Genomic DNA, 18,746 nt, shown 5'->3' on the forward strand with positions numbered 1-18,746 from the left:
TGTCCCACAGGTCCAAATGTGGAGCATGAGCTCTTGCACAGCCAAGAGGAAGTGAGCACAATCCCCTCCACACCCGCAGTGCTGTGCATGCCAGCTACACAGCACGGTGGTGGAAACAACAAGCCCATCTGCAGCATAACTTATTTCAAGCCAAAGTGGGAATGTGATCCCATATGGAGGAAGAGCCAAAGTGAGTAGAAGAGACCTGAGGACACCTCAGCTGTAATTGAATTTTGGTCTTAAATCTTCAAAGAGACTTTCTGTTGCAACCATGCACACTTTTCACACACACTTCTCACAGACACATTGTATAGGGATTTGGCTAAAGCACTAATTCAGTAGTCATTGACCACTGCAAAACCTTCTCAGTTAAATCTGCCCATAATACTCGTAAATATTTGGTAACTGACAGCAAAATATTTACATAAAGGCATATAGATATCCAGATGTTCCACAATATCCCTGACTAAAAGAAACTGCTGAAAAGTCTGAAGCAGGCTGACATTCTCTGATTATTTCAAAACATATTTGCTCCTTATATCTGCAGCTTTCATTAGTTGGAGCATGAACAATTCATCACTTCAGAGTACATTTCATTTCATTATATAGCTAGTATATAATATAATTACAGAAAGTAAAAGATATGTTTAGATTTTCCAGTCAGCTGCAGATGAGAAGGGCATGTTTCACTCAATTGCAGCCAGTGACATTGAAAATTACTGTCACTTAACAAAGCCAAATTATCCTCAATACAGAGGAAAGGCACACAGACACTAGGAAATGCCATGGTTAAAGCTGAAGTGACCACTGCACTTCAGTGTTTGCATATGGGACCCCTCCATCCCCCAAGACCCATTCCTAATTCAAAACTATCTAAGTGCCACATTTGCAGGGATGGGATGACTCACAAAGATCCTCAATTCTTCCACATGAAACAACTCCCAGTTCATGCTGCCTGCTCTGGACATGAAAATCTTTCTCTTCACAGTGTCAAGCATCAAGTGGGACAGGACAGAAGGCAACATCTAGCCTTCCTCACCTACCTGAAAATCCCAGTGGTTTAGAGGCAAGAGCACACAGACATTGCTGGAAGCAACTCCAGTCATCAGAGGCATGTGCACAACATCTCCTCTCAACCCCCAGCTGGTTTCCATTAAAACTGACCAAAAGAAACATCTATATTTACCCTCGATGCATTTGTTCAATGCTACAGCATCAAGTCAAAAAAGAAGAGCAGTAAAAATCAGTGGCAAACCAAATATCTCAATGCCATTAGATGTTTCTTTTTCTGTAAGTGGAGCCTATGACACAATCCCTGTATGGCAAACACCCCATATACATAGGGGAGGAGACAGTACGAGTTTCCCACACTGCTTGATGCTATCTGCTCAATGGCTGGATGAGTGGCCACCAAAGACCTCTCTCAGGTGTGGAGGCAACTGTGGTGTGTTCTGCCAGTGTGAGAGACTTACCTTGTCTAAACATTGGAAGAATAAGGGTTGCTCAGATTCAAATTGGGCAAAAAGCAGCTGAAGTGCTCCCACCTTTACCTCCAGGATGGATGGGCACCCAAGGTCAGCATACTACAGCAGCCTGCTCTCAGACCTGGCACATGGTACATCTGTACTCCACTGGCCACAGGCTCGCTTACACTTCATCTTACAATTGTTATTTGGAGAGCTCATGTGATTTATTCATGAACAAAACCCAACAAAAACAAAATAAAACACAAATCCAAACTGTTCGGCATGCATCCTTGAGAGCTTTTGGATACTACTTGCAACGCTGATTGCTCCTGGATTAGAAGAAAGACTGACTCACATTCTGCTGCTGGTGAGTTTACCACTGTACTGCTCCCAGCTACCACTGTACTGCAGGAGGCTGAGCTGTGCCAAGAAAAACACTGACAACAGTCTCACAGCTCAAGTGCTCAAACAATGCAGGCCATAAAATATCTTCTATCAGACATCCTTTTCCTTTGAATCTCTAGGTTAAATAGCATGAGTAAAGTTAGTTGAAATTAATTTGGCTGAAAAGAAAATAAGCATAAGGGATGGTAGGAAATGAGCAACTTGAAAACAACACAAACAGTTGGATAAATAAGATTCCTCCTGAATGGAGGGGACTTGCCAGAGGGCCTTATACTAATGCTGAGACAGCCCAGACTAACAGATCAACATGACACAACGACATGCTTCAGAGGTGCAAGGATTCTACACAGGAATTGTCCAAGTGCAGAGAAACTTTCTCCTCATTTGCAGTTAGCAATGAGAACATATCTGAGGTACCAAATCTAACAGTACTGATGCAGACTCAGTTAAAGACTGCTCTGACATCACTTCCTCCCTTCTAATGCATGATACTCCTTTACTTGTCATAGCATCAACTAGTCTGTAGGTACCTAAGTGACATTAGATTGCCCTTCTTTTTGCAAAGTACCTAGACGATGGTAGCATGCTGTTATAAATGACACAGAATAATAAACACACACGTTTCAGTTTTTGGTTTCAATGTGGTAGAATTGAATAATTTTCTTGTTAAGTTACTAAAAATATCCCTTTTCTACTTCAAGCTTCATTCCTCTTTCATCTCATCGGGTTGCAACTGCACTTACACTGCAGTGGTTAGCGGAAAGTAAATTTACCTATTTGATTTACATCCCTGTGCCTCATCATCTCTTATTTGTCTCTCTGGTTTTATCTCAGCCCCACCTGTGCACATTATTAAGTTTTTTGTTTGTTTAACCACTGGTGCCACATAAAAAAAGATTAAAAGCTGCCATCATGGGATTTGGGAATTCTCCTGTCATAAACATACAGCCAGTATAACACCACCATAGCAAACACTGGCAGAGAAGTATCAGAATGAAACTGTGCTCTGCTAACATTTGCCAGATTGATGGACTGCCTTTCAGTGTTCTCTCTCTCTTGAAAATTGAAGTGTCTGAATAGAATAGCAAAGAATAGAATAGGACAAAACAGAACAGTTCCATTGGAAAGGTCCTACAATGACCTTCTCGTCCATCTGCCTGACCACTTTAGGGCTGACTAAAACTTAAAACCTGTTATTAAAGGCATTGTCCAGATGTCTCTGACAGGCTGACAAGTCCTCAAATGCTTCCCATAGGACATTCCTTCCAGCCCTTTCACCAGTTTTGTTGCCCTCTGAACACATTCAAGAATCTTAGCATCCCTCTGAAACTGTGGGCCCTGGAACTGCACACAGGGCTCAAGGTGAGGCTGCACTGACACTGAATACAGAGGGAAATACTAGGCACACAAGCCTCTTACTTTTTTTTTTTCTGAAAGCACTAATTTTAATTACTGTCACCTTCCTGCCACAGACTCCAATGCTATCTACCTTAAAAATAATCCATTTATTTGGTTTCAGACCTATGGCTGATCATACTAACAAGAGGAATCACCCTCTTTCTGATCACTAATGAAAACTGTCCTCACATAGTCATATTATTAATATGCCATATAAAACTCAAAGGACAATCAATGTTTTGCAAACATGCAGAAAACTGAAGTTGCTAAGTTAGAGCCTGTAGCACTCCCAATGAATGAGAAATGGGAATGGCATAAAAAGCCTCCCTGAGTCCTTCTGTTGAAATTGTACTGTTTGCTTCTGCAAAACACCAACACTACCAGACGAAGTCCAAGACGGGGGACGGGGCTGAGGGAGCAGCTGGAGCTGAAGATCTGGTCTATGAGCATAATTTTGCAAAGGAATACAGCAGCATGTGTGTCCTTTCTGACTCAGCAACTGCTCTTTAGAGGTTCTCTCCAAGCACCTTCACCTAGAATACAGACTTGAAAAAAGATGATACAACAGGTAAAAAATCATAATGACACTGTGATTGACAAAGCTGAACGTCACCTCACATGGATTCCAACAGCAGTTTCCAAAAAACCCAAGGGATAACAGAAAAGAGACTGACTAGGAGACTTAATGAAAAATTAAAAGAGGTACTTGTCTTTCAAAGTTTTATCATCTCTTGAACAGGAAAGAGTAGGAGAATAAAGTTCTTTGCTCACTTATTTTGCCATGGAAGGAGAGAGACAGATGATCAGCTGATACCAATTAAAAATTATTGGTCAAGATTACAGAAGGAAATGAAATACGAGGGAGACTGATCAAATTTCTACCAGCACTGAACTGGAGCAGATGTGTGCAGTGAGTACTGCATTTCTTCTTTCCTCCCAGATGTCTTTTTCTCCTCTGAATGGTAGCCCATGAAGGGAAATCTTGACTCCTCAGCAAGTTCCCATAATTCCTCTAGGTTTCATAATAACAGTATATATTCCTTTGTGTTCTGACAGTGTGCAGAGGCCACAAGAGTGCCCAGTGAACTGGGGGTGCTAACCTCCATTCCACTTTTCTCATCATATGCATATGGAAAAGAATATTTACTGGCTGCTTGTAAGAGTCAGTACAGACCATTTGCTTATGTCAAAAAAATGGGGAAAATGCTATATTGTGGAGGTCTCTTCCAGGGTTAGATTAATTTTTCAACATAAATCTAATTTTCTGAAAGAAAGAAACCTCACTTATTTCCTCCATTTTTTTTGATTGGCTGTTCACCACTTTACACTACAACTTCACATTAGCTCACCATTTGCCCAGAGCATGTTTACTTTTTAATACAAAGTCTACAAAAATTTTCTGTTCATTCAGCTACTTTATCTTTTTTTTTTTTTTCTCATATGGAAACTCCCTTAATATATCTGATTTTATTTCTCTTAGTTGCCTGGTCACTCTGAACATTTCCAGAGCTCTCAAGAAAAAAAAAGTACTTGATCACTCTCAAAATACATTTTAGGACTTGTGCACAGTGAGGTTTTTCTGACTAGTATATCATGATGAGCATGATTTAGGTGCAGAGCTAATAGGTTTTTTTACTTTTAAAAATCAGGTTTTTACTTAAAAAAAACAAAGAAAAAAACTTTGTAAGCTAGAAGAAAATTATTAAATGAATGTTATGACATCCATTTAATTAATTATATGAATTCATTTAATTCATTACATGAATTGTTACTATTACAGAATGCACAAATGTATTCTTTCACCTTTGAATTATATCAGGCTTTATAATTATATCTTTGTATGACTTATCCTTCTTTTTTGCATTCATGCACTTTATTCTCTTCATTGATGAGTTTTTAATGTAAAAGTTACAGCTGATTTGATTGTTCATTCGCAACTGCATCTGTTATAGCCAATGTCATCACTTAACAGCAGAATGCAGTCGGATGGCAAACACACACATACACTACAGCTATAAGAAGATTGCAAATAAATAAAAAGTAATCAGAGCAGGTTTTTTCATGCTAAAACAAAAGAAAGAAATTTTATGACACTGCAGTGACAGTGGTAGGGAAGGGAAGGAGACATGTCAGATTCAGAAGATGATAGATATGCTGCCGTTTGCAGCAATGTGGAACAAATAAAATCTGTACTACCGTTTCCACCCTGGCAGCTTGGCTGCCTGCACTGTGCAGAGTCAGATCTCTAACAGTTGCTCAATTCATTCTCACAGTGCAGACATCAGGCTGGCATGCAGGAGACAAGGCAGCTTAAAACCATTCCACTTTTAAGACTGAGATGAAGTTACACTATTAGTGTTGCAAAAGAGGCCTTCACAGCTTAAATATCATTCTGATAGTTCCCAAAGCTCTACTGGGGATCCAATGTTTTCCTAAAGTTTCACCTTCTGTAGGCATGTGACTGTGAGAGTTAGCAACTCTTCCTTACAAAGAATACACATATCCATTTTCAGCCCTCACAGCTATGAAGAAAAGCTGTAAAATGTGATGCAACTTAACTCCTAAAGGTTAGAAATCAGGAGAAAAGAATAATTTTAAATCATTCCACTTTGAAGCTATTCATGATTATTCTCTTCACACAAAGTTTATTTATTTTTTACTTTAAGTTTGACAACAGCAGAAAAGCCACAGAAATACTTCAGTGAATGTATATCTGTAAAAGAAGTAATTAATGCACCAAGCAAAGAGTAAAATTGTTTTTTGTTTCTTTCTAAACAACATTACATACTGAAATACACATATCTTTTATCTTCATCTGAGTGTATTCTGTACACCTCTTTATAGGCAGTGCAAAATTGGAATTTCTGTTTTGATCCAAATTGGTCTAGTAGACCTAAATTTAAAACTAGGAGCATGGGACAAGCCCATGTTAACTCCTATTTTGTCCTGGCCTATCAAATTACTCCTTTTCCTAAAAACTATCCACAGGGTTGGAAGCACTGGAAAGTAGCTTTATAAAAGTATTTGGCTTGGCTTCTGAATACACCTTTGCTCTACGGTTAAAGAACCACTATGATATATGTAAGCAACTTTCAGCCATGCTGATAAATACACACGTTTCAGGTTTGTTTGAAGGACTTCTCCAAGTGGGGTATATTTCAAAGTTAACTCTTCTTAAAGAAAAAAACTTAAAACAGGTACTAACACTACAACATAAAGCCATGTAAAAGGTCAGATCCCCAGGGTGTGGTTTAAGAAAAACTAAAAACTGTTAAGTTTCTGTAATGCTTAACTACAGTACAACTCAGGAAGTTTTACATCAACTTCTCCCCAGTAGCATTTTGTACTTAAAATTTTATACAAGCATGAAGGAAGAAAGCTTAATTTAGTAAACTATTATTATATTAAGATCAGATGTATTAAAAGAATATATATTTTAGAGGACTAAGGCAAGACTATTTTCAGCAAAAGTGGATCATTTTTGACAAAAATATAAAAGGACTAGTGCATTTTCTGGATTTTCAAATACTTTAAAAAATAGCTTTCAGGAACACTTTCATTTGGAAAATCAGAAGTACAGTGTTGATTCAGCTAAGTTTCCAGCACTTGCAACAGGTTACATATAGAATGTTCAAGAGTCATAAGGATTCTTGAGTTACAAACCCAACTCCCCAAGTGACTCTGGCACTTGAAAGATGTTACTTTGCTGCTTTTAAACAGTTCAGAATGTTAAATTGTGTGAATTTGAGTTTACTCAAAATCCAGGAATTCCCTTTTTTAAAGAAAAATAGTCTTCACAACACTTTTGCAAAAGGGAGCAAATTGGCCAAAATGTGCCTAGGATCAAGCAGTCTTGGTATCACTGCAAGTCTTTGCAAGACAAAGCCTTCAGTGAGGAAGGAGGACCACTGGAAAATGTATACTGACACCCCTTGTCCTATATTAGATCTGGAGATAAATCTCATTTGATCTTCAGACCTGACAACCCCAATCCAAATAAAAAAAGAAATGGAAAAAAGTGGTATTGGTAAATTATCTTTTCATTAATAACACTACTGTGCTTCTCATCTACACAAAGCTGAATTTTATATTTATTATTGGCACATCACATGATTAAGAGCTTCATTTGCCTCCAGGATGTTTGCACACCAGCTATCTTGATGGGTGCACAGGAGGCTGAACAGGAAGGAGGACTCTCATGCTTCCCACAAGTAGGTGGCTTCTTGAACTTCAGCTTATACAGGCAGAGTATTAAAACACTGTCATTGCACAACTGCTTTATTTCTATAACAAATAACATGATTTTCCTCTGGACTGCCTGGTGTGATGTCCATCTTGGATTTTTAATACCTGAATTCTCCCTAAGTTAGTGTGATGTGTTTGATCTAGGGGTGTAATTGGCCTCAGAACCCTTGTAGAATTTTAGAATTGTCTAAATTCTAGAGAATTAACTATATTCCCTAAAATCTAGTCTATATATTTCTCCAATTAACAATGAATTTTTGCCTTAGTTCCATGATGTCACTCTCATGAAATATGCCTTTGAAGTCTACTGAATTGCCTATAGAATTAAGAACCATGTGTTCAGACATGAGAAAATTCACATTGCTGCTTTCAAGGTTGTTTAAAAAGGAAGTGTCAAAGTAGGGGCAATCAACACAGAGGAAATACCTTTTTTGGCATATTACAGTGATGTACTCCAGAGAATAGCTATGGTTGCTATAATTGCTTTAGGTAGAGATTGCTTATGCTACCATTAAGACGACTGCTTAAACAGAAAGATGGGGGTTAAGCCCTAGAAAATCTCTCAAATATGCTCAAAACAAATGAAGTTATTTTAATGAATGTTTACATGTTTCATGATAGTTTAATCACTTCTTTTTAATTACAACAGCTTTGAGAAAACCCTGTTAAGTAAGGAAGTAATTACTAGTCTAAGTGTTTTTAACCAAATGTTGATCATCTATAAAGCTTTTATAAAAAAGTCTCCCCTGATGAATCTTTCTTTACAACCTCACAGATGTGCAACACAAAGGCTACAAAACCATCACTAGCAATATATGTTAAAATATTGTATGACATGACTATGAAGAAGAAATGTGTTTATTTTGCAAAAGAAAGGAGAGGAACAGATGACTTGAAGGGACCTAAACAGTTATGTCCAACTGCCCAATCACCTGAGGGTTGACCAAAAGTTAAAGGATGTTATTTAGGGCATTATCCAAATGACTCTGACAGGCCAAGAGTCACTGAAAAGCTTGGTACACAACCATCTCTCTAGGAAGCCCATTCCAGAGCTTGACCACCCACTTGGTAAAGAAATGTTTCCTAATGTCCCGGTTAAACCTTCCACGGTGGACACAGCTCTGAACCATTCCACATGTTCTGTCACTGGATCCTAGGGAGAAGGGCTCAGCACTTCCCTCTCCACTTCCCCTCCTCAGGAAGCTTCAGAGAGTGATGAGGACACCTCTCATCCTCCTTATCTCACAGAATATGACAAGTTGGAAGGGACCCACAAGGATCATCAAGTCCACATCCTGCTCCTGCACCAATTCACAAGAGCCACATCAAATGCCTGAGATTATCATCCAAATGCTCCTTGAACTCTGTCAGACTTGGAGCTGTGACCACTTCTCTGTGAGACTGTTCCAGCATTCAACCACCCTCTGGGCAAAGAACCTCTTTCTAATATCCAACCTAAACCTCCTCTGACACAACTTCAGGTAATTTCTTTGGATCCTGTCACTGGTCACCACAGAAAAGAGATCAGTGCCTGCCCCTCCTCTTTCCCTCACGAAGAAGTTATAGACTGCAATGAGGTCTTTCCTCAGTCTCTTTTTCTCCAGGCTGAACAGACCAAGTGACCTCAGCTGCTCTTCATACAGCTTCCCATCAAAGTCTTTCACCATTTTCGTTGCCCTCCTTTGGATGTTCTCTAGAAGCTTAGTATCTTTCTTATATTGTGGTACCCCAAACTGCACACAATCTTCAAGATGAGGCTGTCCCAGTGCAGAGTAGAGCAGGAAAATCCCCTCCCTTGACCAGCTGGCGATGCTGTGCCTGATGCCTCCCAGGACACAAGTGGCCCTCCTGGCTGCCAGAGCACTGCTAACTAATATTAAACTTGCCATCAACCAGGACCTCCAGGTCCCTTTTTGCAGCTTTGCTATCCAGCATCTCATTCCCTAGTCTATACGTACATCCGGAGTTGCCCCAACCAAAGTGCAGAATCTCCACTAAACAAGCCCAGAGTTTTCAGCCATGCCCCACAGGACATTCCTTCCAGCCCTTTCATCAGCATTGTTGTCCATTTACAGAAGTATTCAAGGACCTTGATATCCTTCTTAAATTGTAGGACTCAACTGCTCACAGTGCTCAAGATGAGGACACACCAACACTGAATACAGCAAAGTAATCAACTCTGTTGACCATATGTTCATGTTGTGTATGATGCAACCCAGGCTGCAGTTTGCCCTCTTGCCTGCCAGGGCACAGTGCTGGCTGCTATTGAATCTGCTGCCAACCATCGCCCCCAGGTACCTTTCTACAGGGCAGATAACAGAATATAGCCCACAACTTGGGATAAGCAGAAGATTAATCAAATTCTGAGTAGGACTCTTGGGCATTAACGGCTGCTGTATTTGCCCTTTGAGAGTAGTGTACTTGCTCACCTGTCACAGGAAGTGTTGATATAAACACTCCCAAGATATTGGGGAAAGAATAAACAAAACCTAGCAAAAATGGCAACTTCAGGAGAGATGGACCCTCCCAGAAGTTCCTTTCATGACAACAACCAAACCACTCTGAAATGGGAGCAGCTGCCTGGTTTTATGGATATAGCCCAGGGCTGGAGTTAAATGCAGAAATTCTTCATAGGCCACAGCTCTTAAAGAACCATGAAACACAAGTGGTAAATTGAATAATAGCCAAAAATGGGGGACTTATTAGTTCTATTCTCATTTCAGATTATGTTCACTCTAGGGGTGAGGGCAGCTGTCCTAAAATTCTTTCTTTCTGATTGCAAACAACAAGGTTAGCTTACTTCACAGGCTACTACGCATGCCCAATAGAGAGTATTGTTTGCTAACAGGCAATTAGAAGGTGCTTCACTCACAACAATTTGTGCCTGAGCACAATGGACTGACGACACACAGCAACATTAGAACATTGAACAATTGCAATAATATCTAAGACATTAAACCAGTTTGAAACTAGGTTTAAATTGTTTCCATTTCAGCATTTAATAATAACTAAAATATTTCAGTTGACAGTGTTGGAGAAAAAAAACCCTTCAGTTTTCTTCATCTTTTCTTAAACAATGTTTTTGTTCTTTGCAAATATAATCAAATTTTTATTTTGGCTTTCTCTAACTCAGACTTTTATTTCAAAGTCTCACTTTATGTCAGAGCAGCGAAGAAAACTTAATTTAAGATAGAACCTCAAGCATGCAGTATATATCAAATGAAACTGAAAACACATTTCTTCCCCATTTCCCACACTATAAACAGGATGAATACTTCAGCACACACATGCACAAATTCCACAGTCCTGGCCACCATGAAATAAAAAAATGAGGGAAGTTTTGAAAATTAAATTAAAGCAATCTAAGTCCCCTGTCTGTCCAGGACTCAGCACCCTGTGCTGCCATTTGCCTTGAGACAAGTACATGCACCTGGGACGCCCCCTCATCTGCCATTCATCACCCCATAAGAAAAGAAGTGCAGTGTTACAGCTGGAAGGACACCAACAGCCCTTCTGATGTAGTCCTCTGCCTACAGATTACCTATCAATTAGGTTTGGCAGTTTGGGTCTGAGGTTGAGGTAGCAAGTACCATGTTTGGTCCAGATGGGAAAGGTGTGGAGGGCTTAATGTTGGTGCAGTGCCATGCACCCCCTGGCATGCCTTCTGCAGTGCCAGTGTCCCTGGAGCTGTAGCTTTTGTATCTCTCTGAACTCTAACCCTATAATGGCACCTTGGGGCTGAGTAAAAGGTCTGCAGGACCATGTTTGGCCAGGCAGAGAAAAGACTAAACTGAGACATTACCCAGAAGATAACACTTGTTGTAAGCAATAAAGGGCTCTTTAACTCAGCCTCCCAAGGAAAGGTGTGGAATTGGTTTCATATTCTCATCTCCCTATGTTACATTTATCTGAATATATATTAACATTATTCAAAGAACATACGTACTTGTAATTACTTCAGAATAAATTCACATTCACTAACTCCTACAAAAATAGGATAGGCATCATATACTAAGATGAGAAAGTATAAACAAATCATCAATTACTCTAATTTCTCTGATATGAAGTAGTTAAATGATGTTGTGCTGTAGAAGAGAACCCTCACAAAGTAAGGGGGCATGCCTGGGTGCTGAAAATTAAGCACTTACTTAAGTGCTTTGTGGGACAGGAGACCAAAAGAATTGTAGATACAAAGACAGCTATTTTTTCCCCAAATGGTGACAGAGGTCCTTGGCAGGGCTTTCCCATGTCCTTAGATTGCTCTACTGCAACCATTTTTTCCTTTTCTTCCCAGATTCAAGTTATTCAATATTTGTTAAATGCATTCAAACTGTACTTTTAATACAACCTCTCAAGGATCAGATTGTGCAGCCTCGTGCAGCCCCTGATTGAGGCAATGCTCTCAAAATTATGCCAATAGGAGTTTTGCCCAATAAAGGACTACAGGATTCAGCTGTATTTGAAGAAAGGGCTTGAAATTAGAGCATGGTATCAGGATAAGACTTTATATTTCAAACACATATTTATGCCTTTCATTAAATCACTGGAGTGTGGGGAGAAGTGGGGGATTTCACTATAGAAAACCATATGGTACTTAGATTTCCAAGCCAGAATTCTGCATACTAAATATTTATAGAATCCAGTGATATTCTCTTCTTTCTGTTTATTCCTTACATGTCACCTAGAGAAACTCTGGCCAAGCACCAATCAAATATCCAAGCAAGTTACAGGCAATGTAAGCATGGGGAAAGAGAAAAAACAGATCACCAGTAGGCTCATAATTAGCAACCTAAACCTGGAAGGAGGTGCTGGGGAAGTGCTTCTGATGCGTTTGGATTCCAGTGCTCACCACATGTCACGAGTGGTTTTGGAAATTGAGTTCTCAGTCTCTGCAAGGGGTAGGGAAGATATACACAATATTTTTGGCTAGAGTGAGCAGAGGCATATGTGGAGCAGCTGCAAAAGCAGACATCCCGTCTGCTCTCAGAGACCAACACAGGAACAAAAACGCATCTCAGCGATGACAGCTGACTTGCTCCTGGCGTCTACTGGGTAAGCTGTGTCTCCCTACCTGTGGCATGCAGGGCTATTGTGTTCATTTTCCTTCAGACAAAAACAATGCAGAGTGTTCTCCTTATCACTTTGTATTTTAGAAGAGTACTTTAAGAAGCTACTGAGGTACACAGAAGATCTGGGATATATCTAATAGGTGCCAATCCTCTGATCCAAGGTCTAGCCATGACATAGAAATCCTTAGGGCTTTTCCTCTTTCCTTGGTGGTCTCATTCCCTTCCCTGCTCCTACCACCTTTCTCTTTCCTTTCAGTGGGACAGTTACCAACCCACAACTACCTCCTCATTTTTCAGTAATGGTAAAAGGATTAAAAAGAGCATAACAAGCTCACAATTCAATACACTGTACTTTACTAACAGAAGCAAAAGCTTTCACTGTCAATCACCCTCAGCATTACTTTAAACTGTATCTGTGATGTTGCTTGTTGTGCATTGTACATAAATGTTGCTGCTGTACTAAGTATGGTGCAGAGATGTCTTATTAGTATTATGTAGAGTGGAAGTCACCTACTTTTGCATATATAAATAGATAACATCAAATTTATAATAAATTTTGCATACCACAAAAATAACAATAATTTCAGAATCAAATTGAAGCCATCAATGAAACAAAAGTTGTATCTTGAATATGGAAAACTCTTTCATTTTTATAATGACATTTTATTGTGAAATTGGTACTCAAAAGTTTCTGTCTCTGTGTCACTGAAACAGCTATTTACTATGAAAAACATACCTATCAAATGTTGCCAAAAGTGTAATAACCACACATCTGTTATTCTTCAAATATATATTTTCTAAAACAGTTGGTATTCACTTAACATGTAATAACAGTTATTAAACCTTTCTTAACTCTGTTTTTTGGAACTAATATAAAGCATTATACACATAAAAGAAACACACGGGAACAAATGTAAAAAGGGAAGAGGAGTGTTTTGAATAGCTGAGTAGTTACTAGGCACATTGGAAACTACAACTCAGAGAAACATAGTAAGAAGAAGACTGGAAGTCCTGCCGGACAATGAGTTTTAAGACATCCAATGCCTTCCATTTAAAGTTTTAAAATTATTAGATCATTTATAGGTCATCAAATAATAACAGAAGACATTTCTGTAATCAGTATTGAATCTACTAGACAAGGTCATAAGCTTCATCATCTGGTGAAGAAATTAGAGAAATTTAGGTGTTTAAAATAGTCCTTCTGCTGGTTTTAATTTTCTGTGGTGTGGCGGCATTCCCCCAGTTGCATTTCCCCAGTGCTGGCTGTGGCTCTTTCCAGGCTCTGCACTGCAAGCCTCACCACCACCATGAGCTGAAAATACACTACTGACTGCATTACAGGAGAAGACCAGTTCCATGGCTGACCTGATCCTCTTTCCTTTTGAATTTTAACAGACTTCATACATTAAGCTCTCTTTAATTGCCAGAGTAGCCAGGAAACAAGCACAGTCACTGTTAATTGTTCATAACTGTTTCACTGGAGATTTCGAGTAAGCCTCCCAGCAACTGGACAAGAGGAAATGGCCTCAAACTGCACCAAGGGAGGTTCAAGTTGGACATCAGGAAGAATTTCTTCACTGAAAGGGTGGTTAAGCATTGGATAGGGCTGCCAAGGGAAGGGGTGGAGTCACTATCCCTGGAAGTGTTCAAGAAATGACTGGATGAGGCACTTAATGCCATAGTTTAGTTGACATGGAGGTGTTTGCTCAAAGATGATCTTTGAGGGCTTTTACAATTTTTAAATGATTCTATGATATACACTGAGTCTTGAAAGTGACTGAAAAGATCTTAAGCCAGTGAGATGAACAATGCCTTCTAAAACATATTTTTAGTCATTTTTGGAACAAAGCACAGCAGATCTGACTGCTTTACAGACATTTTTATGCCTATGTGTGTGCCATCTAAACAAGCCCCAATACCAAACAATAATCCCCACATTAACATTTGCAAAAAAGCCATCACATTTATCCATAGATCTACTTGCTTTGGCTTACTAAAGATCATTAAAGAAATGGTTAAGGTGACAGCTTGCTTGACATGCAGGTATCACACATGCTTAGCATTTTAAACCGTATTTCCTGTAGGACAGCACAACATAAGTTATTGATTTTTATAATTCTCCAAATGTCTCCAAAATATTCATCAGAATACACAATCAGAGACTGCAGCCTAGATCCTCTTGGACAAAGGTAATGAGTATCACAGTACAGTTAGCTATTACAGTTAGCTAATTTGTAATATCTCAAAAAACAATAACATAAAGACTTTAAATCTATCAAACCCACAAATACTCATTTTAATTGAAAACCTCTTAACTCCAGTCATTTCCTGGATATAAAGCTCCCTTACTTGAGCTCCAGCATTTTTAATTTCTCTCTCATTGAAAAGCAGCATCCTCTGCTCACAAGTAATGCTTGCATAAAAGCCTCACAGTCACATCTCTTTGTGCCACAATATTTTTCAGGATATGAAGACAACAGCAATGTAAGCACTCTACTACTGCAGAATAAACACCATGTAGCCACAAAGGAGTGATGACATCTGCTGTAAATTATCTTGGCTTAATTTTCTGCAATGTAAATGACTGTCCATATCTCCTGTGCCTCAACCCACTCAAAAACAATTTGTTGAGAAGAACATTTTTTATGAATCTTCCAGTTTTAAAGCAAAGATTATTCCTCCTTAGGACATTACCTAGTGTCTTTCTTTTTGTGTATCTAAAAATCTTGTTTCTTTTTGAATGAGAATGTCCTTGCTCAAAAAACCACATTCAAATGCTATTGATATTTCACAGCTAACTCAGGTGTGCCTAAGTCAACAGTTTGCAGAGAATGTTCTTAAATTGTACATGTGCTGCTGCTTCTTTTCCTAGAGTTGATACAAATAACACAAGAACAGCTGTACTGGCATAGAGCTAACACAGATGTAGCCCACTATCCTGTCTTTATCAGTGGCCAAAAATTGCTACCTAAAAAAGTAAGATTAGGGAAAGCACGTAGTGTTATATCCCCAGAATAATCTCTCAGGTTTGAGAGATTGTCAGACCTGTGATTTCTACTTCTGTGACTGTAAGTAAAGTGGGATTCCATCAACTAAGTATTGCATATAGCAATATGTATCCCTTTGTTTACTTTGGAAACTCTTCCTTAAGACATAAAAAATAGTGATCATAAGCAATAACATAAAATATGATAATAAACAAATATTGCTCTAAAGGGGTTAACATTAACCTTTCAGTCGACCAACTTCAGAAGTGGTGGATGCCCCATTCCTGGTTCAAGGCCTGGTTCAGTTTGGATGGGGCTCTGAACAACCTGGTCTAGTGAAGGGCATCCCTATCCATGGCAGCACGGTTGGAACTAGATGATCTTCAAGGTCCCTTCCATTCTATGATTCTAGAATATATTCATGTAGTAAAAAACTCTGTGTTGAAAATGCAGGTAAGAGAATGAATATTACTGTTTTAAAAATCTCATATTGTAATTGTTCTATCTGTGTGAAGGACTATATCTTTTTTTTTCCTCTTTGTTGGTTCTCTGAAAAAGCTGGTCAGAGAACATATTTACTCCTATGATTATGCAAGCCCAAGTACATTCAAATCTTCACCCCATCTATGCTAACTAATGTGCTGCTCCAATCAGTCTCTCAAGGTGCAGAAGCACCATCTGAATGCCTTTCTGCTTTACAAACTAGACTGGCAATAATGGGATCTGCACAGTAATCTCTTCTACATATTTGCCTCCTCTCAGGCAGGCTTCTCAGCTGTAATTCAATCTATTCTCCATCTTTCATGTGGTACATACATTAACATATACACAGCTATCGTGGGTTGTCCTTGTTTTGACACATCTCACACGTTGGAAATTGCCACCACAGAACTTCTAATAAACTCAGGCAAAATACAATTGACCATTTTACATTGTCATTTTCAAATGACAGACCTAGGGTATCAATTCATTCTTATAATACTCAAAACCTTTTTTTAAATTTTTTTAATTTTTTTAATTTTTTTTTTATTCTGATGGAGACAATAAGCACCAACAGGTGCTAATTCATAATTTGGGTGACGGAAGAATCAGGAGTTTACAGTAGAGCCCTTCAGACATGTTTGATATCATGGTGAATGAAATGCTCATCAAGGTACCAAATTGAATATAACTTGAGAAAAAACTACAGTCTGTGAAAAATAACCCTTCAAGGATAACAAACTTGAAGCCACCGAGAGTGTGTAATTTTCACTAGTACCAAAAACATTGTTTAAGTGGAGAGCAGATTCCTCTGCTTACAATTCGTAGATGACTGAACATGACACTCAGCATCTGAATCCCAGCATGAGATTTGTCTTTACTGGGCTTGGCCTAGTTTAATTTACAAGACAAACATATGTTTGTGGTAGGATGACCTTGTGGTTAAGTTTTCTTGCACTTGAGGAATTTCGCATATTGAATTTTCCTCTGATGCTGAACAGCTCTCAGCCAAATTTGGACCTCTGTCAATTAACTTCCTTTTGTCAATTAATATGTCACAGGCTAGAGGTTTCACGAAAGAAAATGAGTGAGAGCAGTATTTTCATTCATAAGTAAGATTTGTGCTGAAATGGTGTGTCCATTTTTTTAATACTAGCATGCTATATAGTTGCCAACAGAAAGAACTAAGAGCAAAGTTCACATGGTGAATAAATGGCTTCAGATCAACTGGGGAAAGGGAAGAGGACACAAACAGGAAAGCTGAACACATATGTGTATGACACTGCATGAATTCCTCTCTAAATTTGAAGTCATTGATACACTGAACCAAATAAAATAAATAATTCTGCAAATTCATCCATGCAGTTTTTCTTCCTTTACTTTTTACACTGGTAAGGAAATAAATTTATGGCTTACCTTTCAAAACCAATCTGCCGTAATGTTTTCTCCCATGTTGAACCTAGAGAAACAGGAGAAAAAACAAACAACCTCAGTAAAAAATGGTTTTTGTATGAACACTCCTTTCCTTGTGCAGCTGGAATCTGTATATTAAGGAGATTTTTCAACCCCTACAGAAGTACTAGTAAATAACATGTGTTTTCCCCTGAGCAAAGAACTATTGAAAGAGGCTACCACCAGGTGACATAACTGTTTGGAAGTGTATCAGCCTAACTCCTTTACATTGCAAAGCAGATAGTCACTGCTACAGCTCACTGCAATTCCAAGGGTGGTCTCCTCTGCTAGAGCAATGTGATCTGTTCTTGACTCCTGAAAGTGCTGAGCTGGCATCTCACATCATGCACTCTTCACATTTCAGCTTTTCATTTTACTGTAGTGTTCACATGATTCTTGCTGAAAGCTTTACAACTACTTCTGAAATCCAGGCCTTTTAGATTTAAGCAAAAGCATGAAGATGTATTTCTGCTTTATTGTTTAACCCTTTGTACTCACACAAACAGCTGCAAAGGCCTCTTTCTCATAACATTCAAGGACTCAGACCCAAAAACTACTCAAATGAACAGACTCATCCAAAGAGTTCTCCTCAATATTTCTGATGCACTTCATACAAGTTTTACCTTAATATCCTCCAAAATAACTCCACACACACTGCAAGCATTAGGCCATCAGTTGTCAGCTCTTGGTAGGTTTTCTTGCTTATTGCCAGACTCTTTCTACCATTATTTGGTTATTATAAATACAGGCTAGTAGTAGTACAAATATCCCAAGTCAGGCAGGTCTGAAAGGCAAGTGATGCCGAAAGGGTTTTTGTTCTGATTTTCACATTTTGTAGATTTTAGGAACACAGTAGTTGTAGATTTTTAGAGGGTTAATATTTCTAACAGTTTAATGCCTTTCTATCACTACCCCTGTCCCAGAGCAGGGAGCTCAAATTCCTTTAGTTAATTAATCTTGTTTAGACTCCTTTCCAAGGTAAAGAGCTGAAGGATATCAGAAGGCCTACAGAATGAAACATAAACATAGGTCAGAGTGACCCAAAAGCCAGAATTGGATGAACTCCAAGAGACCTTTGTGTGCCTGAGGAAGAAGAGCTGATGAAGACAGAGGGTCCTGACGACCCCAGACCCAATTCCAGAGGGTTGGACCAGGGGTGGGACTGGGGCTGGACTGAGTAATGTGTAAAGCAATGATTGGAAGGATCTTATTATAAAAGCCATGGAAAGAAGAACTAAGACACA

General features: G+C 38.9%; 1 protein-coding gene across 1 annotated transcript in view; it reads right to left on the minus strand.

The window, feature by feature from the left end:
- PIEZO2 (piezo type mechanosensitive ion channel component 2) overlaps positions 1-18,746 on the minus strand; it is a 306,402-nt gene that overhangs the window by 136,484 nt on the left and 151,172 nt on the right. Inside the window, exon 4 of the mRNA XM_071554837.1 lies at positions 17,467-17,509. Coding sequence (XP_071410938.1) covers positions 17,467-17,509 — 43 coding nt within the window. The remainder of the gene's footprint in view (positions 1-17,466; positions 17,510-18,746) is intronic.

Source organism: Pithys albifrons, chromosome 4, assembly GCF_047495875.1.
Source record: "Pithys albifrons albifrons isolate INPA30051 chromosome 4, PitAlb_v1, whole genome shotgun sequence".
Classification (NCBI taxonomy): domain Eukaryota; kingdom Metazoa; phylum Chordata; class Aves; order Passeriformes; family Thamnophilidae; genus Pithys; species Pithys albifrons.